General features: G+C 43.5%; 1 protein-coding gene and 1 long non-coding RNA gene across 2 annotated transcripts; one reads left to right on the forward strand and one right to left on the reverse strand.

Moving 5' to 3' along the window:
• Window positions 1–825: 825 nt before the first annotated feature.
• On the reverse strand, window positions 826–23517 carry LOC117827732 (ankyrin repeat and IBR domain-containing protein 1-like). The gene is made up of 21 exons (XM_034704456.1): window positions 23267–23517; window positions 19469–19820; window positions 12954–13125; window positions 12699–12830; window positions 11976–12167; window positions 11293–11410; window positions 10979–11199; window positions 10669–10757; window positions 10429–10573; window positions 9988–10148; window positions 9685–9773; window positions 9260–9390; window positions 9001–9135; window positions 8576–8662; window positions 8415–8481; window positions 8018–8163; window positions 6711–6889; window positions 6473–6524; window positions 6249–6305; window positions 5966–6089; window positions 826–5569 (listed from the first exon to the last, which is right to left on the reverse strand). Exons 2-21 carry the CDS (start codon window positions 19654–19656, stop codon window positions 4059–4061), a joined length of 3996 nt encoding a protein of 1331 aa, XP_034560347.1. The 5' UTR covers window positions 19657–19820; window positions 23267–23517; the 3' UTR covers window positions 826–4058.
• On the forward strand, window positions 6663–9243 carry LOC117827736. Its single transcript, XR_004634274.1, has 3 exons — window positions 6663–6835; window positions 8063–8185; window positions 9009–9243. It is a non-coding gene; the product is annotated as an uncharacterized LOC117827736 (long non-coding RNA).
• Window positions 23518–24400: the final 883 nt, after the last annotated feature.

The following is a 24400-nucleotide window of genomic DNA, read 5'->3' on the forward strand; positions in this document are numbered from 1 at the left end:
GCAAAAGTAGTGAGTAACTAGAGCACTGATAGAAGTAAAGCGGAGTCAAAATAATAAGTTCCGCTCAAAAAATAATACTAAAGTAAAGTACAGATACTCAAAAAATGTACTTAAGTACAGTACTCAAGTACATTTACTTTGTTACTGTCCACCACTGCTTATTAACTTGCATCACTTAATGTTTTATCCATTTAATACTTCAGTGTACAAATCGGAGAAGATAAATTATGTAGGTAAATCTATCAGTAGCTGTTTGTTGGAAAATAATTACCAATGAAACTCTGAAATTTGGCCTTTATGTTTCAATTCAAGCTGGGGATGCAGATATGTATACATATTCTTTAATATATACTGTGTACCAAAACAACTCATACAGACTGTATGGAAAAATGAAAAATTCAGGTGTTAAATTCCAAATTCACACAATGACCCAGCAGAATATGCTTTAAAAACTAATTTGTTTGCTGGTGTTGTAGTTCCCACTGTTTGCCAGTAGATGGTGTTAGGGAGTTGTTATATCTATTATTTTGCTCCACCAAGATGTACATGAGCATGGTAGACTTTAACCTGGTGGCGGTACTATCTTGCATCAATAAAATCGTATAAATAATAAAAACATTTCTATTTGATATCATACCGACAGTTGACCAAGTTCTCAATGACCCAGATTAAAGATTTATTCTCACCACCACCAAACAGTGTTTGTCCAACTTCTACTTTTCACAAGTACCACACTATAAGTGTGGTGTTTTTTCTTAGTGGATTTTTAGTCACTATATCTTTAAAAAAAATCCCCCTAGAACAAATAAGAAAAACTCTTAGCAACACACTTTCAGCTCTTTTTATTGAGAGTAAACTTTGCACTGAGACTTTCATTTACAATTTTGGCTGCACATCAAACCTCCTTTATGGACCCACGGGAATGTATCAAGTATAATCTATGAGAGTGCAATTTCATTTCTTTTAAATTCTGAAGTGGTTGGCTGAGGGATCATCAAAGTAAAAACATTAAATATGGAGTACAAAATGGCACACCATAAATTAAAATCTAAATCAGGAAAACAAAATTAAGATAAATATATTAATAATAAGCCTCACTCATCAGTCCTCTCTATCTGACTCCCCATTTGATAAGTTAAACACAATAAAAGCATGCGTGTGCAAATTAAAAGACCTCAAAGACTTGGTGCTTTCAGTGTGTATCCTGGTTCAGCCATGCCGCCAAAACTTAAAGTGTTCAGTCCTGTTAACACACCACTTCTAAGGGACCAAAGTCTGAAATATCTGGGACGTCACATCTCAGAAGGCGATGGTTATGAAATGTCTTCATCAGCACCTACGGACTGTCCAGCACCTTCACAGATGAATGCTAAATACACAGAAAAAGAGGGGTTCTTCAGTGTACTAAGAGTCAAGATCACTTCACTGGAGCACTTTAACCAATCTTCAAACTATATCAATATCAGAGATGCATTTTTGATTGCATATCAAATTCTGCATAACTGGAAGCTTTTATGAAACAGAGGGAAACATTTAAACAAATCCAGTTTCTTTTAGACAGGATCAATCTACATATGTTTGGTCTATCATTAAAGAATATCAAAACACTCCAATAATTATCATTTCAGTCCGCAAAGCACCAAATCATATTTCAAACACAGCAGGCAGTGTTTAACTTTCTTGTAAACATTACAGCTGGGCAAAGAAGTTTGGCTCAACAACATTACAAGAAAAAATTAAAATCAAAAGCGGATTCAAAAGATAAAAATAATAAATCAATTTTTCATGTGGCTTCAAGCTGTTTTTAATCCAGTAAAACGGCCAAAAGAATCTCTGGATTTCAGGCAGAGTGAGATAATCATGGGGCAGTAAGGGGAAAACAAAACTAATGTGCATCAAAAATCTCTCCGTGTGGCGTTCTCCTCTATAATCTTTCATAAACAACTCTTCTTTCATGAGTTTCAATAGTCATGACACTAATAAATAGGAACAGATAAACAAATACAAACAAAAAGGCACACAGACCAAATGATTCTGGTCTCAACTTGAAGATATTTCATCTTTTTATGAAGGAATAAAAAGGAAAAATTACAGTAAAAACCCTCCCAGCTCCTGTCACCAGCACTCTGTGCTAGCCATCAGTAGTGGATAAAAGCTACGATTTAAATAAACTTCACGTGTTTTTTTTATAGGATATTGTCTGATTGCTTTGGCTGAGTTTGAATGTGCAAAGAGACACAACATAGTATCACTTAGAATACAGACACCTGTTGTAAAATCAGTGAATGAATGCAACACGTGTCTGCACATTGTCCTTATTTTAATATTAACCTGCTGAGAACGTCCCTCGTCTCTCTCCAAAAAAATATTTGGAAAGGAGGGTAAAAAGGACGTTGCATTTAAAACTATTCCATGTTCTGAGTGTCTTTCACAGTAATTCATGTTATCGAGTAATGTTAAATGTTTTACAGTAATATAGTAGTGTAATTTGTATTAAATTTACCGGTGACTGAATTATTGAAGTTAGTTTCCATGCGTACCTGAAACTATTGTATTTTTCATCTGCCTGTGTCCCCTCGGGGGATCTGTTTTAAGGGGATGCAGTGGAGATTTACAATCTATATTTGACTTGTTTTAATGTGAGCATTTCCTGAAGTATAATCAGGATCAGCATATTTAATTTCTATTTCTTCCATCTGACAAAAATATTGTTTAACGAAATTAAGATAATTTCATAATTTGTTGATTCCTACTAGCTGAATCATGTACTCATTTTTTAAAATTAGATTAATCCTTCTAATTTAATGAACACAATAAATGCTTTTCAAAAGTCAATCTTTCGAGAGTGATCTTGAGGGAATGATGGCTGAATACTTTCAGATTGACAGCATAGTTTGAGAACACAATACAACACTGCAGTGATCACTTCAACTTTGGGATTCTCTATTGAAATGAATAAAGATATTTCCATGTTGCATTTTGAGTCATTTTTAAGGCTAAAGCAGTTATTAGATTATTTTAGGAGTTTTGCATGTTTGTGAAAACTGAGCCAAAGCAACTATAAAACAGGAATTTGGATGAAAATGAGTTTCTGATGAAGGTAGAACATTATTTTGACAGAGTAGCATGATGGTGTGGTGAGTGGTAAAACAAGCACCCATGATGATGAAGCTTCTTCAAGCAATACACCCAGTTTCCAGTTCTCACTAACTCAACAGGTGCTGCTCAGTAAACAAGGCTGACCTCTGACCTCTCTGTGCAAGACAACTTTTCCTCTTTGTGGTGTAACAGAGTAATCGCTGTTATAGGCATGTTGTTCTGACGTTTACAGGTGTTCAGTTGTTTTTTTCAGCCTAGGACAATTCAGTAGTGTGTTAGCTCTCAATCAAAGCAGGCACAGTGTGCATGAAGGTCCAAAAATCAGAATCAGGCCCTCTGATTGTACAGTACGCTAAACCAGCTCCGAGATTACAGTTATCATTGTATTTGGCTCTGGGAGCTGTGAACAGGCTCGCGGCTGGGTCACTTTGTTGTGGCTAAAAGGAGGCAAGTTCGGCTTTCAGCATGATCAGCACCAAAACTTCACCCTGGACAAACTGAGGGCACAAACAGAGGAGGAGGAGGAGGAGGCGGCTGGGGAATAAATAAAAAAAGGAAACAAAAACGTGCAGCATTTTATGAGTTACGATATCAGTAGCTTTCCATTGATGTACTCTGTTTTAAACACTCATTTGTTTCAAAGAATAATTTGTCTGCCTTTATCAGAGCAGACAAAAGCACTTAAAAAAACTGCGTATGACATCATCTTTACTGGAAAAAGTCTGCAGGTCTTAATGTCCTCTCTACATACAGTATAATACACACAGTAAACACCCGACCCCTCAAGACCCACATCTTTCATTGAGGCTTCAACTACATTTTCCATCTTCTGCGTTCATCTCAATTTCTATCTTCACCTTCTCTCTCTCTCTCTCTCTTTCTCTCTTTACTCTCTCTCCTTCTTCTCTCTCTCTTTTTTGTACTTTGCTCAGCCTTTTTTCTATGTAGCTCTGCTGCTGTCACACCAGGTGCACTTGCTCCTCCCACTCCTCAGGTGATTGGTCCCCCTCTAGCTGAAGTATGAGGTCTAAGTCTCTCTCTGTGGCTGGGGCAGTGTGTGCAGGACTGTTTCCGTGATGGGAGTGTGGGCAAGGGTGTGTGTGTGCTTCGTCCAGCGACAGGTCAGCCACACACCCTGCGTCCACACCCCCCTCACCAACCTCTCTGTTTTCCAGCTCCAGGGTGCTCGGTCTTGGCGCTTTCAGTCCCTCTAAGCCGGCTGCACCTTGATGGGGACTCGCTGACCCTCTTTCTGCCTCTGGCTCGCCCTCCAGGGGCTGCCAGACAGGAGCAGGGGTTGGGTCTCTAGAAGTCTGGCTCTCAGTCTCAGTCTCAGTGTGTGTGTCTGGAGAAGAGTCGGATTCTGTGGTGGGTGGGGAGGGGATGAGGGCGAGGCTCTGCGGGTTGTTCTGGGGGTTGATGTTGTTGTTGAACCAGGCCATGATGTTGTCCAGCAGCTGGGCACTGGCAGTGGGGTCCAGGGCTTCCAGGCTCTGAGGATCACTGGGGGTGAAAGGGCCCCCAGGTGGAATCACCGGGGAAAGCAGAAACTCCGGCTCGAGCTCTGGAGATGGGAGGCACAACTGGGCAGGGGGTTGGGGGTCTGGTTTGGTAGGGCGTTCGAGAGCGCAGGCGACAGTACGCTCCTGAGTGTAAGGGCTACCGTGTTCTGGGCGGGGGTTGTGAGAGCTTTCTGGTTTTGGCTGGCCTTCGTACATGGCTGCGTGTTCCCGGTTGTAGGAACTTTGATGGGCGGGGTTTTGGGTGCGTTCAAGTGCACAGGAGGCAGTGTGCTCAGCCTCAGTTAAATGAGCACTGGAGTGGCAATAGCTCTGCTCTTTGCTGTCGTAGCGAGGGTCTGTGATGGTGATATGTTCAAGCACATATGGAGCGGTCAGTACAGTCTGATCAGGTCTATGGCTGCAGTCGCTAAACGCCGGTTCGATGCTGTAAGGGGCGGTGAGTGTACTGTGGTTGTATGTGTGGTGTGAGCACAGCTGCTCCTGTGTGTGTGTGTCCAGGTCGTAAGGAGTGGTTATGTTCCCCAGTTTCATAAGGCTGTCTCCCAGCTCCAGCAGCTCTGCACTGAGAGAGGGAGGTGGGGGAGGGAGGGGGAGGGAGTTCGACGCAGGTGGTTGGGAGGTGGAGTCTGTCCTGTTAGGGGGTCGGGGAGGATCCAGGAGAGAGGTGGGGAAGGAGGGGCCTCTGGCCCCGGGAGGACCGTCCGTGTTGAGAGAGTGCAAAGCGACACTTCCCATGTCTACCACAGCACCCGCCCTCCTCTCCTGACCTCTGTCCAGTCCACAGACGAGCTCCACACGTCCTTCCATCCCTCTCTCCAGGCCGCCCTCCAGGCTCAGCTCTCTGCGGGACTCTTGCAGGGACAGCTGGATGGCGAGGAGGATGTTTGGGTCGTCTTCATCCAGCGAGCCTAGTGCTCTCCTGCGACTTTCGCCTCTCTCTGGACCTTCTGGAAAACAAAACATCACACTTGAAAAAGGACAGCTTTGTGTGGCTGGATGCCCATTGATTCCACTGATCAATGCGTCTGTGTGCCTCCACCAAACAAGATTCATGGAGCCATAACTTTAAATCCCATTTGCTGTTGTCAGGTGTAATGACAAGTCAGAATTATAAGTGGAGGCAAAGAATGGAGCTGGGTTAGGCTCAAGTGTACAAACACATTGCTATAAATAATCTGTTGAGGATGGTATGTGAATGAAAATGGTGTATTTAACCAAGCTCAATTTAAAAACTCCCTGTACTGCATGTACTTTATACTCTGTGCCTTTTGGGCATCCTGTTTGTATTAAAAGGCTTACAGAAGGTGGTGGTACAACACATTTTAAGGTTTTATTTTGCAGACCTGTGTTGTCACTCCTCCTGCTGGTCTCTGGCGTATTGCTGCTGCTTCTGAGGTTGTGCAGACTCAGCATATCTCCTCTGCGCCGTGGCCTGTGTCTGCGGCGGTACTGAATGTCAGCATAATCCTGCAAAGAGTGATTCAAGCTGCATTATTACAAAGCCGACCCCAAAAGCTGCGCTGTAAGTCTCTTTTGCACTGAGCACATCCAAAATCTCAGGTAAAGAAATGTGAACTTTGCACATGCAAATGCACAATATGCCAGGAACTGTGATGCGCTTATTACCTGTGACTGTCTGTCTCTTTGATCTCCTGCTCCCAGCACAGAGTGACGACTCCCCATCTTAACACACACAAGCAAACTAAGTCAGCTGCAGCCGAAGTCATGCATTAGATGACTATGTTGACTAAGCGCAGGTTTAAGGAATAGCATTAGATAAGCATGAACCACAACGTTAGCAGAACATAAAAAGTTAGCGATCAAATGTGAAAGTAGGAGTTTCTTTTTACCTCAGGTGAGGCAAATCCAAGGTACTCCCAGTCCCACGATCCTCCGGGGTAACTGGAACAAATGCAAACACAAAAATGTGTCACAGTGACATGAACCGAGCAGAAAACCTTATTTCAGCTCTCACTTTTTAAGAAGCTTTTAAGTGGCTAAAACCAGATTTTTGTGCTACTTTGTTTTTTTCCACAGACTGGAAACAAAACTATGCATTGTTGAGTCTGTCGGAGTGTGTTCTCATACTTTCTGCGTGGAGGCTCCGGGGAATCATTTGGAGCAACGCCACGGGCCACCGATGCCAGGAATTCTTGCCTCTTCTGCTGCACCAGACGGGCGGCGCTGATTATCTTGTGGCAGGGTGTCCTCAGGTACGGCCGGTTAACCTTCTGGGCCAGATCCTCAACAACCATCTCCAGATCCGTCTGAGAGGAAAGAAACATAAAGACATGTCTACTTCTATCTGTTTAGAGACTGGAATTCAAATTTTAAAAGGGATTAGCTACTCATATTGAAACTCTTGTACAGATAAGACATGAGAACATTTGGAGTTTCTGAAGAGGACTTTATCCAAAGCCTCACTTCAAGTGTCTAAAAACTACTCCAAAAAGACCTGAGCAATGCTTTTTAAGGCTCTGCTCTGCTTTACTGTGCTTAGAATCAATTACTACAGTTTCAACACTAAATAAAAAATTACACATCCTCATGTAGCTGAAAGTCAGCCCCTTAAGGTAACTTGTGGACAACACTAAAAATGCAACAAAAGACAACGTCTTTAATGAGTATACAAAAATTGGCAGGACAACAGCAATGCTCTTAACTTTTGCACAAGGAAACTACAGCATACAAAGTGTACTTTGGTATTCAGGTTGATTCTTAACTTATTTTATATAAAATGTTTCTTAATCAAAGCTAAGAGAGGACTTTTGATTGCATAAAATGAATACAACTGTAATACATGAGAGAAATGTGGGGAGAGGAGGGTTGGGGGTTACATGCAGCAAGGGGCTGAAGCTGAGAGACAAACTGTTGCTGTGTTGGTGACTATGGCCTCTGTACATGGGGGGTGCTTCAACTATTGAGCTCCCCTGTGGGCATTTTCCCCTTTTATTAATAAGACAGCTGAAGAGAGACAGGAAATGCTGGAAGCAGAGAGTGGATGAAGATTTGCAGCAAATGGTCAAGGCTGGGAGTCGAACCAGCAACCGCTGTAACAAGGTTCACAGCCTCTGCACATAGGGGGCATGCCCAAATAGTCAGGTGTGTGTTTTGTTATATAAAAAACAAAAGAGCATAGAGCCAAATGTCGGTGTATTAAACATAGACATGAATGTAGAGCTCTTTTCATGGCCCTCAGAGGATCATCAATACTAGGCCAAAATCCAAAAGTGCATCCTCAAATTACAAAAACTCATTGCGATCAATTACAAGGCTTTGTTTGTTCTCACTAGTTTAGCCCTGAGTGATCACAGCACACTCACTGAGAAGCTCAAAAGTCGTCAGTCTTGTCCTTGCTTTGCAAACATACATGTCACAGAGAAGTATTCAATTACCTGCATGAGCTCAAATATCTCTTTCTGGGTGCTGCCCTGCTGTAGGAAGAAGCCGTAAGGGTAAGAGCACTTCAGCACACGACGCGTCTTCAGGAGCTCACACACACCGTCCTCAATGAAACGCGTGTCTGGAGGAGTACCTTCACCTGGACAGAAAAAACACACAAGGTAAGAACCATAAGACACAATGAGTTCATTTAACTACAATCTCTGCGTAGCAAGAGTTATAATGCAGATCGAATTAATGTGTTGATTCACAAAAACAAATAAAGGGCTATCTTCTCCATGTATAAGCCAAAAGAACAAACTGAATTATCAGATAGGCAGCTAAGTAAAAATATATCATGACGCTGATTTTTCCCAAACATCAAGCAAAGATAGAAGAAGACAAACTCACGGCAAATGAAGGCTCTGCTCAGCTGCTCCATCTTTTCTTTAGCGGTTTTCAGCAGCTTCTGCTCTAACTAACGTAACAGGAAGAAAAACACCCATGACGCCTCTCAACAGGCATTTCAGAAAATCAGTTCTGCATTTATGTGCATATGAGGAGTGCATTACCTTATAACTGTGTTCATGGTTCTTGAAGCGAGTGTAATAGTGCATAAAACGGTCCAGCTCCTGAAAACTTTTGTGCTTCTTTTCTGCCTGTAAAAAAAGAATAAAAGTCCATTTTGTTCAAATAGCCTTGGGGCGTGTGTGTGGGCGCGTGTGTGTGTGTGTGTGTGTGTGTGTGTGTGTGTGTGTGTGTGTGTGTGTGTGTGTGTGTGTGTGTGTGTGTGTGTGTGTGTGTGTGTGTGTGTGTGTGTGTGTGTGTGTGTGTGTGTGCTGAAAAAATCTCTATGGTAATATGATCACTCAGTAATCATCAGACAGGTGATTGAGCTGTTCTCACAGGTGGAAGCTTGAGCACTGAGCAGCAACATATATCTTCTTGTGTACATATATTCTGTGTGTCTGTTTACATCATTTTTGTGTGTTTGTACCTCTACAGTCATCTCCTTGGACTGCTCCTCGAGCTGTTGGATGACCTCGTAGCGAGTGCAGCGGTAATAGCCTCCTGTTGACGAGCTGTGCTTCTTCCACTCCTCCAGACAGATCCAACAGAAGTCATACTTACACTACAGAGAGAGATAGTTAATTTTACAATCCTCACCCAAATACAGCACAGTATGAAATAAAAATAAAGACTTATTCATAGTCAGTGATCAGACAAACAGCTGACAGAGGGATTAATGTGCAAACCTTGGCACACTGCATATGGTTGCAGCCCTCATTCTTCTGAATGGGCGACTTGCAGTTGGCACATGGTTTGGAGTTGGTCAGCAGCCACAGGCAGTTAGCAGCATCCTCATAGGCTTCACCCACACCTGCCACTGTGGAAAACACACAAACAAACGCACACCAATACAAACACATTAGCAACATCTCAATTGTCGAACACCTGCCTGGCACGTTCACCCTCCAGCACACACATTTGGCAAATATCAATGACCTGAACACCTGCCACTACGTTATAAAGTACACGAGGACACATCCTGGTAGGCTGTCTTGACAGCTGCTGTTAACAGGCTTGTTGTGGTGCCAGATCACTGAGCCGCGGCTAAAACGATCCCCACGGACACTCAAAGATTCCTGGAAACATTAAGGTCACAGCGAGAGAGACTCACACTCCTCAGGCTTCATCTCTGTCACTTTCTGGAGCCAGTTCCTCCACATCTGACAGTCACATGGCTCATGGGCCTCGCCAAGGCACTCCCTGCAGACAGAGAAGGTGATAAACAAGGATTCAGGTATTTTATTACATAGATCACTGTCAGAAACTTAGCTAAATAACCGTCACTGTCACTTAATCCTAGAAAAGAAAAGCATGGTGATAACAGAAGGAAAAAAAGACACAGTTACTAAGGGCACAAGAATTTTTGTAGGAGGCTGGAACAAAACATTTGCAGCAAGTGAATCATAAAGTGTACCAGCAGAAGAGGTGACCCTTGCCACAATCGACAGCTGGGGAGGGCAGCAATGGGAAACTCTGAGGGTCACTGTCCCCGGGGCCCGGTCGGGTAAGCCGCACCGCTCGCTCACAACGCGCTGCAGGGCACCAGCGGATGGCGGGATTGTTCTCTACAAACGCCTGCAAGATGAGGAGAGGACACAAATAAATAATCACAATGAGGAAGGGAAAATGAAAAGAGGAAACAAAGAGGAGAAGAACGAACAAAACGCAAGACACGAGGGAAGGTCAAGAGCAGTAGAGTGTGGAAAATTAAAGAAGGAACAAATCATCGGAAAGGAAATTCATACAAATATGCAGCAAGTACACAAACAACAGGCAAAGACAGATGGTAGAAAAGCATTGTGAGCCTTGATGCGATCATAAACACAAAGATCTGTGGGACCTGTGTGTGTTTTACCTTGATGTCAAACTGCAGATACCGCTGGTCCATCTCTCTGGAAACCACACTCTCGATCACGTGCACAGGGACCAGCTGATAGCACTCATATGCTGGACAGAAGATGTTGTGCGCGTCTCCCTCCTGAATCTTAACATTGAGGAACCTGAGACACACATGAGAATACACATGTAAACACTCTTACACTCATACATAAGCAGGGACATTGCCATGCATACATGGACACAGGATGGTTTTTACCCTTCCCAGCATGCTCTGCAGAACTCGTGTCCACATGACATGTCCACTGGATCTTCAAACACTGAGATGGAGCAGAGACAGATTCCACACTGCAGGGAGACAAAAGATGGATGATGATATGAACATGTTGTTTAGAGGTTATCTAAGACTAACTGATATCTTGGGATGAGAATTGATAAGATTTTATTGACACCAATGCCTTTTTTGGTTCTGCTTATCGATCCAACTCTTTCTTCCAATTCTTCACCTCTGCAGCATCAAAGGTAAATGTATCTGCTAATGCAACAAAAGCTACAGCTGGGCGTCTTACCGTGGAAAGGCCCTCCTCTCCAGGTGTGAGGCAGCTGTCGGTCGGGGAGGTGAGGGTGAGTGTTAGGGGTGAGCGAGGGGTCCTCGGCGTGCGAGGTGAGGGCAGGGTGTCCCAGGCGTTGTATCCACTAGGCGGCGGGGTAGGCATGGCCACACCTGAGCGCTGGCAGCAGCCCTCAGCATCAGACATCCAGGCTTCCAGAAGCTTCTCTCTGTCCCAGTCTGACAGACAGAAACAGGTTTGAGACTGGAATTATGTTCACTGCTTTCACAATGACAGAGCAGAAAAGGTATTTTTCTGACAGACTAACACACCATGTGCTCGGAGCAGAGCCTCAGCGGTGAAGAGGGGGGCTTGCAGCATGTCTGCCGTCTCAACGATCAGCATATCCTTTAGCCTGCGCAGGTCCTGAAGCTTCAGTCCTTCATAAGGCTGAACAAATGGAACAGGAGAATATTTGTAAGCTACCGCAAGAAAAGTGAAAGCCACATAGAGAAAAAGTTCTTTAACAAAAACCAGAAAACTTTTTAAATGAAGAACTGAGTTGAATAAAAGGAAGTGGAAAAAGTAGGTGCAAGAAGAGTGAAAAGAACAGGGATGTAGGGCAGTGAGGGTGGGGAGTTGGTGGTGGGAAAGAGAGATTAAGTATTAGCATAGATTTGGCTGCAGGAAGGAAGATCAAACTGCTATCAGTTGGCAGCAGCAGCTGCTTGATGACTGTCAGTGCCCCCTGTTTAACCAGGACCCTGAGACACCAGAGGTGAGGTAAGGGCATGTGGATATCTGTATTACTATACTTTTAATCTTGTGTAAGTTGTGACCTTTGAAGCAAAAACTCAGTAAGAGAGATATTTTAAAACAATTAGTCTACATTTGAGGGTGCTGGCAAAAATTCTGCTACAGGCACAGTGGGAAAGAGAAGCATAACAAAAATAGCACCATAAATGTAAGAGTCCAGCCAGCAGGGAACCCTCAGATCTCGTGCCTGTTGTCTCACCTCTTTGTACTGCAGCAGGTTTGTTTCAGCATGTGCATCTGTGTTTGACTGCTGAGCTGAAGAGGAGGAGAAAACCATCTGTGACTCCAGGCTGAGGGCCAGCTCGGTGTGGTGATGCCGCTCGGCATGGTCGCACGGCGTCAACTTGTCCTCATCCTCAACAAATAGGTCCGCCTCGCTCTGAATTAGCAGCTACAGGAGGAGGGGGGGATAGAAGGAGAGAGAAACAGTTAATGTAGAGAGACGAGAGGCTGGAACTTGTAAGAAAAAACAACAAGGGAAGAAAGAGGCCAGGGCAAGTGTTGAGAAAGTACAACAGTTTAAAGACAGTGAGGTAATGAAGAGCTGGTTGAGGAGTTTTAAAAGAGGAACATTTCGATGCGACAAGAAAAGTGTTTCAACTTTTTATCTACAACCATAATAATATCTGGGTTACATTTCTCCAGGCTCTGCTCATAACACAGTTTAACTGAATTCCCCTTCAATTCAAGAACTGGGTTTTCTTTTAAATTCAAAGCTGTAAAATCAGGGGAGGAAGCACTTCTTGGATCTGACAGTAATGCAACAAAAAGCAGATGCTCCTTATGCAGGGACAGGCTTATTACCGTCTACTCACTGTCCTGTCTGTAAGATCCAATCACAGAAAGCAGAGACAGATCTGACCCAGAGAAAATAAAGCTCATATCAGTGTGAGTCTTGTGGTCCACACACTCTTCCTCTCACCTCCACACAGCTCTTCATGCCTGCGGCGGCGGCGTAGTGTAGACAGGTGCTGTGGTGATTGTCGGTGGCGTTGACATTAGCCTTCTCATACTGGCCTCCCTCCAGCCTGGCTCCAGTCCAGCTCAGGATCATCTGACAGCAGGGGAATCCCACAAATGCATGCAGAACGTTATTTAAAAGAAAGCAATTACTTTATATAATACTCTTTTCAAACCAGTGTGCAAGTTTGAGTGACACTTTGCTCATGTTTTGTACCTGCAGGCAGTCTGCGCGACGCTGCTCATCCCTCTGGGGTCGGGCCAGTCGAGGTGACAGCGCTCCCTCTGACAGCAGCAGGATCTGCGGGCCTTGGCACAACACATGGAGGCAGGTCTCGTTGTGGACATTGCGTTTGTTGGGGTTCCCCTCTTTACTGAATAGAAAGGACCTATGTGATGCCAGCAAGAAAAACAAGATTATTATGATCTGGCTTTTTTACTAATACCACACTGTGTTAAATAATGGATTCTGATTGGTCAATAATACAAATTGTAACCTAAACAAAAGCCATTACTTCTCAATAACAAAAGCAACATCCTGATTGCATGTCATATCCATTGGCTGTATAAATAATGTACATAGTATCCGTGACGTCACCCATCTGTTTCTGAAGCGCTGCTTTGAGTCTAATCAGCGGCGGCAGCCATATTGCTGCTGTCGAGCGATTGTGACATAACGAGGCGGGCTTTGAACCTCCTAGCCAACAGCTGCAATGTTCCCGCTGTAAAGATTGGCTTTTCTGAATTGGTGTATATATGTGTCCGGTACTTCCGCAGCAAGCCTCAAGCGGATCCTTGATGAACTGCAGTTTTTAGCACTTCCGCATTGGACTCATAGTTTTAGACGGAGGTGGCCGCTTGTTCATATCAAATCAAATCTGGAAAGATTTCTGGCACTTTTCACGTCTGCCTGTTGACACTGTGGCCAAATATTAGTTTCTGTTAGCATTTAAAAAAAACATTTTTGCTAAAACGTTACGGTCTGTCTCAGGCTGATTTTTAGCAATGCTAAATAATGACAGTTACTTGGCACAGATGTGGGAGCAGCCTGAGGAGCTACTGGGTCCCAACTGTCTCTGACAGAGATAAATGGAGGAAGATTCAAGCTGCAACCTCCGGTTTACTTCCAGGCTGGCTCCGGAAGTACCGGAAGTCACATACACATGAATGGGAACAAGACGATCTTTACAGCAGAAATAAACATGTTTACAGCCTGGTACAAAAGACGAGTGTAGTCTGGCTAGCTCATTTCTCAATCAGCTCAAACTGTACGGGGGGGTGAATTTTTTTCTAACGCGGCAATTTCGAAGATATTTAGATTACGAGTCTTCCAATGAGAGGCACAGCTGACTGCGGGAACACTGTAGCTGTTGGCTATGAGGCTCAAACTCCACCTCTTTACGTCACACTGGCTCCACAGCAGCAATATGGCTGCCGCCGCCGACGATTGGCCTCAAAACAGTTCTTCAGAAACAGATGGGTGATGCCATGGATTCTACGTCCATATTTTAAACAGTCTATGGTAAGATCCTGTCCTGCGCTCCAAAGATAGCAGAGCTGGTGGTGAGTGAATCTCTAAGCTACAAAGTAACACCAAATATAGGCAGGGTTGATTATAGCAACAATGTTTAATGTAGTGATATTTGCATCTTTTATGTGAAGGAGGAGTCAACTGCAAAGCTCCAAGAAGAAGGATAGCTGAATGAGGACAGGAGGCTACTGTTTTAATCTCCCACAAGTTGAAATGTCAGGTTTGCCATGAGAGTGCTACCAATCGTGGCATCAGAGAAACTTTTTTTTTTTTTGGCTGTATAGATTTTGAAATCAACATATTGTCTTTCAATCAACATTTTGTCTCAACTTGTCCATGTGTCTTTAGTTGGTGGCCAGGCAATAAGCAGGATAATGTGTAGTGAACAGGTGGCTATGCAAATTAGAATCCCTTCAAGGAATCAAAACCTGCTCACCCTGTCACCCAAACCACCAGCTCACCATATATACACATGTACATTAGTTTAAAAGCATTTGATAAACGAATAGTTAAAAGAAAAAATTAGGAGACAGCAGCAGACAGAATGCTTCCATCAGAAAGTAGAAAAGAAAACTGAAGCATATCAAAAGATAAAAAGAGACAAAGGTGGAGGATGGAGAAGCTAGATGGGTGCAGATGACATGAGCATAAGGTATGGTAGCGAGGTATAGTGTGATGAGTGTGTGTGGGTAAGGAGAGCTGTGAAAGAGGAAGGAGGAGAAAGATTGCAGAATATTGACTGTTTCTGTTTAACATCTCTGAGATAATGGACATGCTGGCTGGCAGGTGTGCGCACACACACACACACACGCACGCACGAGTGCGCACACAGAGACAGTGATGGATGTGAAAGTTGCACTGTGAGCCTGGCTGTGGGTGTGTTTCTGTTAAGTAGATTGTTTTTCTCTGTTGTTTGTCAGTCAAATCTCCATTTACTAATTAGCTTTTCACCCTTTAATTCAATTTATCCCTTTCAGTGTTATGTTATGTAAAAGGATATGTATAATACGCTTAGGTTTAGCCTACACATTATTTGGATTTCCTTTATATTTGAGCCCTAAGTGTAATTTGTTTGTAACTTCTATGTGCTTTTTGATGGGAGAAATTGTAAATGCAGGCCAAAATAAACTTCTAAACTATTTTTAGAATGTTTCTATAATGTTGTAAATGTTCACCTCCTGTTCTCTGTCCTGTTTTCTTGCTTTTTCTCTCATCTCAAACATATTTTTGCACCAAATTCAGTCTTTTCATTCACCCTGTTCTACATGAATCAGCTGCAGCGGCATAAAACCAACCTGTCTCGACTCAAACAGTGGTGTAACATGCATGGTGGTGCATTTGAAAGACCTCACTAAATACATACCAACAACAAAGAAGGAAATAAGTTATCATTGGATTTCCACAGGTTGAATACAATTAAATATACTGTTGCTCTCCCTCAGTGCTCGCTCTGTAATTCAAAGCAGCAGCACCATCCACAATCAAATTAGTGTTTGAATGTTTCCTTATTGTGCAGCCATTCAGCCTTTTCTTCCACTGCTGTCCTGCTCTTCCACTTTTGACCTTCTCATCCTGTCAGCCACAGGCCCCTGCAGCCTCCCCTGATGACAGAGCACTGCCAATTCACCCACACAGCAATAATCACTATTTATTCCACTTCACACACACACACACACACACACACACACACACACACACACACACACACACACACACACACACACACACACACACACACACACACACACACACACACACACACACACACACACACACACACACACACACACACACACACACACACACACACACACACACACACACACACACACGATGGATGGCTTATATCAGTCTGATGCAAACTATGGGCTGGGGGACATTTCATGTTTTGAAGAAGCTGTTGAGCAGTGATTTAATCAAAGCAGGACATTTCTGGGTAGGGTAAAAACTAAGCTGTTCATATAGTTTGAAGCGCATTTGTGCATTTGTTCTTCTGCGTGAAGCCACACAATAAGAAGAAATGAGGAAGTTGCTGTAAGTGTCCCACTGTCCCAGCCTCCCTAAAACAACAGGAAATCAAGTCACAGGCATTATTTACATATTTAAAGGAGTGTATTCTCAGTTGTTGTGGAAGGAAGGGTTTCACTTCCTGAACTACACCCAATTATTCCAGTAATAGGTCTCCCAGTTTGCACTTCTCAAGCCAATACAACCCACTGAGAACACAAGAAGAGGGCAAATAGACATGGCACTGATGCATGTTAAAAATAATCCGAAAAACAGACTCTGCCTCCACCAGCCTACGCTCAGCCCTCTCAGAGTTTGTATTTTGTCTGAGAATTATCCGTCGTCTCTCTGCTTTCCTCCATCCAAAAGAGCTGCTGGAACAAAGAAGCATTTCCTCTGATACTTATCTGGAGCAGAGCGCTGCCTTCAGCACGCCTCCCTGGCCCATTATAGGTTAGTAGGAAGGGACACAAATAGCACACCATGATTCACTGTGTTATATTCACAGACTCGGACGCATTAAGCAGCCATAGAGTCGCCGTTTTCCCTCCTAAAAAACACATGCATGCATATGTGCACACATGCAGACACAGATAATTGACTGGCCTTTTCAAACTACTTCCTCTGACCCCACCGCCCCCAGTAATCATGGAGAGAAAGGGCAAAAGAGAGGAAGAGTGTAAGGAGGAGGAAAAGGAGGAGGTGACAATGGCTACAGAGTCATGGAATCAGCTGTCTCAGTCATGGCCAGCAGCCTGATTATCCCTGCAGGGGGTAAAAGACACACTGGTGCCATGCTCGCCTTATGTTTTTTAGTTTGACACCTTTTCTCAAGGTTTTCTGAGACTCAGTGACTCCGTTTTATTGCCTCTTTGAAGACAATATCCGGGGGATTGTGTGCTGCTACTGTGTATGTGCACCTGTTTTAAGTAAGAATGGATGCAGCGGAGCTCCTTACAGCATGAAAAGCATGCTGTAAAATTATATAAGCACACTTCAAGTAGCACTGTAGCAATTTGGCATTGAACTTCCGTAAAGTTTGGAGACAAGAAGAGATAAAAAGGAATGGTTACAACCAGCACTCACAAGATATCTTCACTTTTGGTCTAGAGTTAGACAAGCTCTAGAGTAGCTAAAAAAAAAAGCTCCTCCAGATCCAGAGGGGAACCATTACAGAGCTGTTTTCACAGCCTAAGTAGCACTCCTCATGTGTAATGTTGGCAGAGTATCTCTTTCATGTTTGCTTTCGGAGACTCTCACAGAAGCTCATTTCAGTAATCGGTCCTCCCTGAGAAAGCAGTTTGTACTTTGGTTAATGAATGTTTCTCATGGCTGATACACTTCTTCTTTGTCAGGTACATGTCAACATGACCTCTGTGTAAAATCTCATCTTGTTTGCATGGAAAACTATTAAAAAGTGTGACTCTCAAACATCTATGAAAACTGGCATATATCTAATTGTTGCTGTCAATTAGATATGACTCACTAACAGAGCAGCCTTTTTAACTGTGTTGCATGAGTGCTCAACAACAATACAAGCAATGCATGGCCTCAAATATGACCGTCCAATTTCATCAGCAGCAGCATTCATTCTCAACTTACAGGTCACACCTAGAGCTGAAGATATAAAATCACTGCAGTAGTAAAAAGAAGTTCACGAAACAACCACCAGGGGCTGGCTCAAAGTGAGTCAAACCTCAGTACGCCCCCATATTTCAATGCTCAAATTCACAATGGGTATCACACAGTTCACAGGGGTTCAAAATGTATATAATGTGTCTGATGCTCTTTTCTATTCATGCAAACTGTACAGAGTTGAATCTTTTTAAAAACTATGTAGAGGGCGCAGACTTAGCCAAATGGTTAAGTTGTGAGCCCATGTAGTAGGGGGCTCAGGTTGGAATCATAGACTGTATAAATAATGGACGTAGTATCCATGACGTCACCCATCTGTTCCTCAGCACTGTTTAGAGGCCAATCGACGGTGGCAGCCATATTGGAAATGCGGAACTCAACCAGGCATATTGTGACGTAAAGGGGCGGAGTTTGAGCCTCCTGGCCAACAGCTATGTGTCCCCGTCTTTTTTGAATTCATGTCTATGTGGTTTACGGTGTTTCTGCAGCCAGCATCAAGCGGATTCTCGATGAATTGCAGTTCATAACACTTCCGCATGGGCTTCATAGTTTGAGACCGGAGATTGCCGCTTGGTTCGAATCCATCCTGTGGCCTATTTCCTGCATGTCATTCACCCACTCTCTCCCAGTTTCCTACGCTATCCATTGTCTTCTCCTCTATAAAAATAAATGTGTAAAAGCCCAAAAATATAAATGAAAAAAAAAAAGCTGTATAAAATTCTAGAAAGGCTAAAAGTTATGCATAAACAAGAAGGGGGGGGGGGGGGGCAGCGGTTGCATCAGCCAATGCTCTTAACATCTCAGTTGTGGTTGTGGTGTTGGGACCTTCTGGTGGACTCGTGCTATAATCAGACTTGGTATGGAGTCAAATTGAGCAAAAAATGAGTGAAGAAAAAAGAGCTGGGCAATATGGCCCAAAAATAAAATCTCAGATATCACTCACACTAATCCATACTGTGCCCAAGCACGTTTTACCCCCAAAGTCCCCCCGTTGAGCCTGGAGCAGTGCAAGAGCAGGCCAGCAGGGTACTTGGAAGGGGGGGGCAATCGTGCTTCGGCACGTTACAGGGCAGCTGGGCCTGGTGTGAGTGTGCCCTAAATCCTCATGAGTGGAGAATGCCCCCAAAAGGTGACATGTTTTGTATAGTTTACCAACGTTTCCTAGTAAAAGCCGATCAAGGGGTTAATTTTTTGAAAGGGACAGAGAGCTATTGAAAACAAGCACTTGCATGACAAAAGCTGGAATCATTTGTGCACACGAGCTGACAGAGGAAGCTTGCAGTGAACACATGCACACAAACAAATGCCACATTCTGTTTCTCTGTGAACTGTTTTGCAGAAATGTTCGCATTGAGATAGAACTCTGCTTTGAAATGAATCTATTTACTTATATTAAATGTATTTAATTAGCTATTACAAAATGTATAATAAATCAGGAAAAGTACAGGAAAAGTTTTAGTTTAAATTAAAGTTCTAGTTATGACTGAATGGATGACAAAATTGGCAATGGAGTATCAGTTGTAGACCCAGAACCATACCTTCCAAAAAGAGTTTTTTACCTGAGCAGACGAGTCATAGCGTGGCGGCAGACATAGTGCAGAGGCGTATTGTGCTGGTACTGCTCTCCATACGATGCATTTGGGTCCAGGCCTTCCCTGAACTGAGGGTTACCTTCATACAGCTGCCAGGCCAGGGCCTCGTCGCCTCCTACCAGCGCCTTTCGGAACTTGGTGGCTGTGTTGCCCATGGCTTTGAGCTTTTAAAGGGCCACCTACAGGGAGATGTGGCAGATGCCCGTCTGCTGTCCTTTCTTCCTGCCCACCTATGCCTCCTTCCCCCCTCCTCCTTCGCCTCCTCCCCCGTTCACCGCAGGTCACACCTTAGAGCAACATGGTTCACTGTTTTCCTGCCCTGTAAGTAGAAGAGAGAGAGATGAGGACATAGATTAGAGGAAAATGACGGTGGAAAGATTCACAACAGAAGAGGAAAGAATCAGAATGAGTGACAGGGAAAATGCTGGTGAAGGCAGGAAAAGGGAAAGAAAAATAGCAAGGCTGAGGCTGGAAAATGAAGAAATAGAGAGACGGATGGAAAGGAAGAGACAAGAGGGAGAAGCTCAATCAATCAGTCCATCCATCGATCAGCTGATGTGCTGCAGCAAGGATGTTAGCTCACCGGAAATAAAAGAGAAACGAGAGGGACAGAAGAAACTAGAAAGCCAGTGAGATAATTACAAAGAGGGCAGGCAAGAGGGGAAGGTTAATGATATCCAAGCCATTGATTTTGTTAGTCAGTTAATGAAAGGCATGGTCAATATTACCACAGCTGGCCACTATGGGTCCAGTTAGCTTGCCTTTGTGAGGCATTTGCATATTTCAGACTGTTTTCATGCTCATCTGCTACTGAAGATACGAATGTCTGAGTGTGTGTTAAACCATGCAGCGCTTACACACAGGGCCAAAACCAGTTTAACTTTTCCTCTCAGGCGCTAAACCAAAGAATCACAGGAATTACAGCTATGGCTGCTACTGCTGAGTTTACTCTCCCAGCAACAGCTTATCAGCCCTCCTGTAGATACAATACTTATCTTGATCTCTTCAGCATCTTCATAACAATTCAAAAAGCACTCCACCGACATTTTTACTGCAGAAAACAGACATAAGAGACGAGCAAACATGATCCCTGTCTTCTACTTGCTTGTCTTCCCACTTCTAAATCACACCGTTTGTCCTGCGTTCAACACATAAACACAGCATTACATCCTGTAATGAGCAAGTCTGTATGCGAGTGTATGTGTCTGTGTGTGTATTGGGCAGTTGAGGGTATCATTACAGTCTTCATTCTATAGCCATCTGTCTGGCCTTCACAAAGAGCCTCTTTTAGCAGGGCTACAGTTGGCTGCTGGCTGGTCCGGGTTCTGGAACATTTGAATAACGTGGCTGGCCGCCTCCCCTCCTCTGCCTCCCCAATTCTATGCAGTGACAGACAGGGACACGGACAGGCAAACCACAGCCTGACAGATGGAGACATACAGGCCCGCACAGAGGCCGCTGCCACTTGTGAATAATAGCCAACATCTTGTAAGACCTGCTCCTGTGATAAATGCAGAAGACAGGGGCCTGTGTAGATATCTGTATAACTGTAAGGTTGTTGATGGTCATGGTTGTGGATGGGGGATTCTATAGTTAATAGGTCAGTCTGTCTGCGTGGCTCTGTTTATGGCACACTGGTTTACTTCCAGTTCACTTCACTTCTCTGTGAATCCCCACCAGTCCCTCTCTGTCTCTCATACCAAAAAAGGACAGGAAGTCAGGACAGAGAAGAACTTTGGAATCCCAGAGATTGTTAGTCCTGCTGTTTGCACTTGGCAGTGGCAGTGCAATTATGTAGTATTACGAAAGCTCCTGAGCCTGCACGTCATTCAGTGGTCGAGTGGAGTGATTCTGAGGAACTGGACGCCCTCCCTTAAATCCAGTCAGGACCTAAGGTATGTCCCGGATTTATGTTTGCTAACAGACAGTCCCATGAGTCTACACAGAACAGGCTTCTGGTTCATGTGGTATTCCCCATGTTAGGTACTGAAACCTAATGACTCAGCTCAAGAATCCCAATCTCATGAGTCTTATCTTGAAATCCTGTCTGATATTTCTCATTTACAAGGATTTGTGTTTCTCAGCAACCCAGGCATGAGAAACACATTAAGTTTTACAAATGTCATGATAAATTAAGGTTATATGTGGATGTGACTATTTGGGGGATTTTTTTAATGCATGTGCAAAAAGTTAAAGCATTTATAGGTTAGTCAATAAACCGTCACTTTCTGGTTCCAAACACTTCAGTATAAAGTTGTGCTGCCTTTAGACTGCTGACATGATGATATCTGAAGACAACAGGAGTTGGCACTGGGCAGTATATTCTGAAAATGTCTATCACAATAATTGAAATTGGAGGATGGTGTCTTTAATAAAGTAACAGAGAAAAGCAGCAAATCTGCACCCTTGAGTGGATGAAAAATGAGTGTGTTTGGCAGCAATACTAGATCAATAACTACAAGAGAAAGCTGATTAATTTTCTGCCCAGGGACTAGCACACTAATCCTTTCATATTCAATGAAAACCCTGATTGGTAGCCGTCCTGATAGGGGTAATGTCTGTCATATCAATTTATTACCGTCACCCTCATCAGTATCTCAGCCCTGTGATAACCCAACAGTATGACTGATCACAAGCCAAAAACTGTGTTTCAGCCAAGTCAAAGTTTAATTCACTGTTACTTCAACTATTAAATGTCTTTAAAAACAATAACCACCCACTTTTGTGTCATTGTCAGAGCTATCTGTCAGCTGATACACTTAAACTCAAACACTTCAGTGGTGATATGGGTGGATCACGCTGCTGTTTAAACTGTCAAAATAGAGCCATAAAAACTTGTGTGAGACTGCACAAACATAATCCTCTTGTATGAGTATGAGGGTTCACTTACTCTTGCACTAATGTTAATATGACATTGCTTTTTACTGTCACATTGGTATCTTTTTGGTATTTATTGTATATTGGTATTTGTTGCGTCATTGTATGCAACAGTGACATGTTTGTTTTATTTTTGACAGTGGGCATGTTATTGTGTATTGGTATGATGAATGAATGTATTGATTGTGAGCAGCATTGCACTTTTGCCCACGACCAATTTCCACCCAGGGACAATCTTGTCTTATTACTATCGGTGTGTTGTGTTGATACCGTCAACCCAATATATACAATTGTATACAGCTATCTGTCAGCTGGTACACTTAAACTCAAACACTTCAGTGATGATATGGGTGAACCAAGCTGCTGTTTAAACTGTCAAATAGAGCCATAAAAACTTGTGTGAGGGAGCCAAAGTCAGGTAGGAGCTGCATAATGAAAAACAGCACAAGTTACTACACCAGGGCTTGGGCATTTACCAGAATTAGCTGGGTCGCCGTGTATCAGCCAAATAATCAGGTCAGACCTCGTGTGGTTACCCCTGAAGAAGTGTGTCAGCATGAAATGGAGCACAAAACAAACAGCAGTCGACTTCTCTCTGCATGTTTCTGTCCATGCGGCCCCTCGGTTAAAGCTCCTTTGTTCAACACACTGACAGTCTGTGTGGATCACAAACGCTACTCCAAACAGCGACTGTTCGGAGTAGCTTGTCGGGATTGCTAACAATAAAACCCCAGGGTTAACATTTCCCAGGGGCAGCACGGGAGAGCGTTAACACCCAAAGCAGCCCACCTTCCTGCCGCTATCAAAGCTAGCAGACCGTGTCTCAGGTTTAGCGCGTTATGTTAGCCTCAAGTACCGAGCAACACAAGCAGCATCAGATCTACTTACACGGTCGTTTCACTTGGTCAGGCCAGTCGCACGTTCAAGAACCTTCGTATATCGAGGGCCATTATCACATCACTGTCATTCGCATCCCCGACTCCTTTTCCGCTGAACCATCCTCTCTGCCACCCGGACCCGGCGGGGACGATGATGCTGTTGCTGCTGCTGCTGCTGAGAGCGGAGGGGCGAGACTGGCTGCTTCGCTTCAGTATGTTGTTGTGGCTGCCAAAGAGAAAAGCGAACTGCGCATGTTCAGTATCAGCTGTCACACGGAGTGCTCTTAGCTGATTGGTCGGTTGTCTGGGTTCACTAGGTGGTTTTGTTTGGTTTATTGTTTTCTAATTGAAAACCACGGTGGCCCTGAAGGACAAAACAAATGTACAAAAGATGAAACACTTTTACAAAGTTGGAGAAAAATGTACATTTTGGAAAACATTTTTACATTCTATAAAACATAATTACATCAGCAGAACACTTTCACCAAGGTTTAAAGCTGGGGTTGGTAGTCAGATTTGGAGACACTTTTTGTGATACTGGTTAAAATGATCTTTATGTCCAGATGGCAATCAATACATAATGTGTTCTTAAAAAAGAGCGGAAAAAAAGCCGCTATGTACAGCCAGAGTAAACCTGGAAAAACACCAACCAATCCCTGCCATCAGGAGCCAAATCATTAAACCAATCAAATCCCATCTTGCCGTTCTGCCCGCCTCCTGCATGTACATTTCATGTTTGTTTATGTTTTAACTTTCACTATGATAATGTTTTGGTGTTTTCTTACCTCTGAGTGAGACATGAGTTGACGTAGTGCAAAACACAAACGATGTGCTGAGGATCGGTTTTGAATCAGTCACAATCATATGGTCGCAAATCAGCGGCGCTCGTGCATGTGAGCGGGGCGTCGTTTTGGAGGAACTCCAAGGGGAGGGTTGGGAGGGGTTAGACGGAGTCCTGAGGAAATGCTTCATTCAAATTCATGCTAGTTTTCTGTGACTACCAACCCTAGCTTTTTAAGAAAACACATTTACAAAAGATGAAACATTTTAACAAAGTTGGAGACAAATTTACATTTTGGAAAACATTTTTATATTCTATAAAACATAATTACATCAGCAAAACACTTTTACCAAGGCCAAAACA

This window comes from Notolabrus celidotus, chromosome 16 (genome assembly GCF_009762535.1).
Source record: "Notolabrus celidotus isolate fNotCel1 chromosome 16, fNotCel1.pri, whole genome shotgun sequence".
NCBI lineage: Eukaryota > Metazoa > Chordata > Actinopteri > Labriformes > Labridae > Notolabrus > Notolabrus celidotus.

Excerpts from the sequence above, each read along its gene's own strand:
- LOC117827732 (XM_034704456.1), bottom strand. The coding sequence starts at position 19,656 with ATGGGCAACACAGCCACCAAGTTCCGAAAGGCGCTGGTAGGAGGCGAC. Across the intron at positions 10,574-10,668 it reads TGCAGAGCATGCTGGGAAGG|GTTCCTCAATGTTAAGATTC; the intron begins GTAAAAACCATC and ends TGTGTGTCTCAG. Across the intron at positions 8,164-8,414 it reads GAGCAGAGCCTTCATTTGCC|GTGAAGGTACTCCTCCAGAC; the intron begins GTGAGTTTGTCT and ends TTTTCTGTCCAG.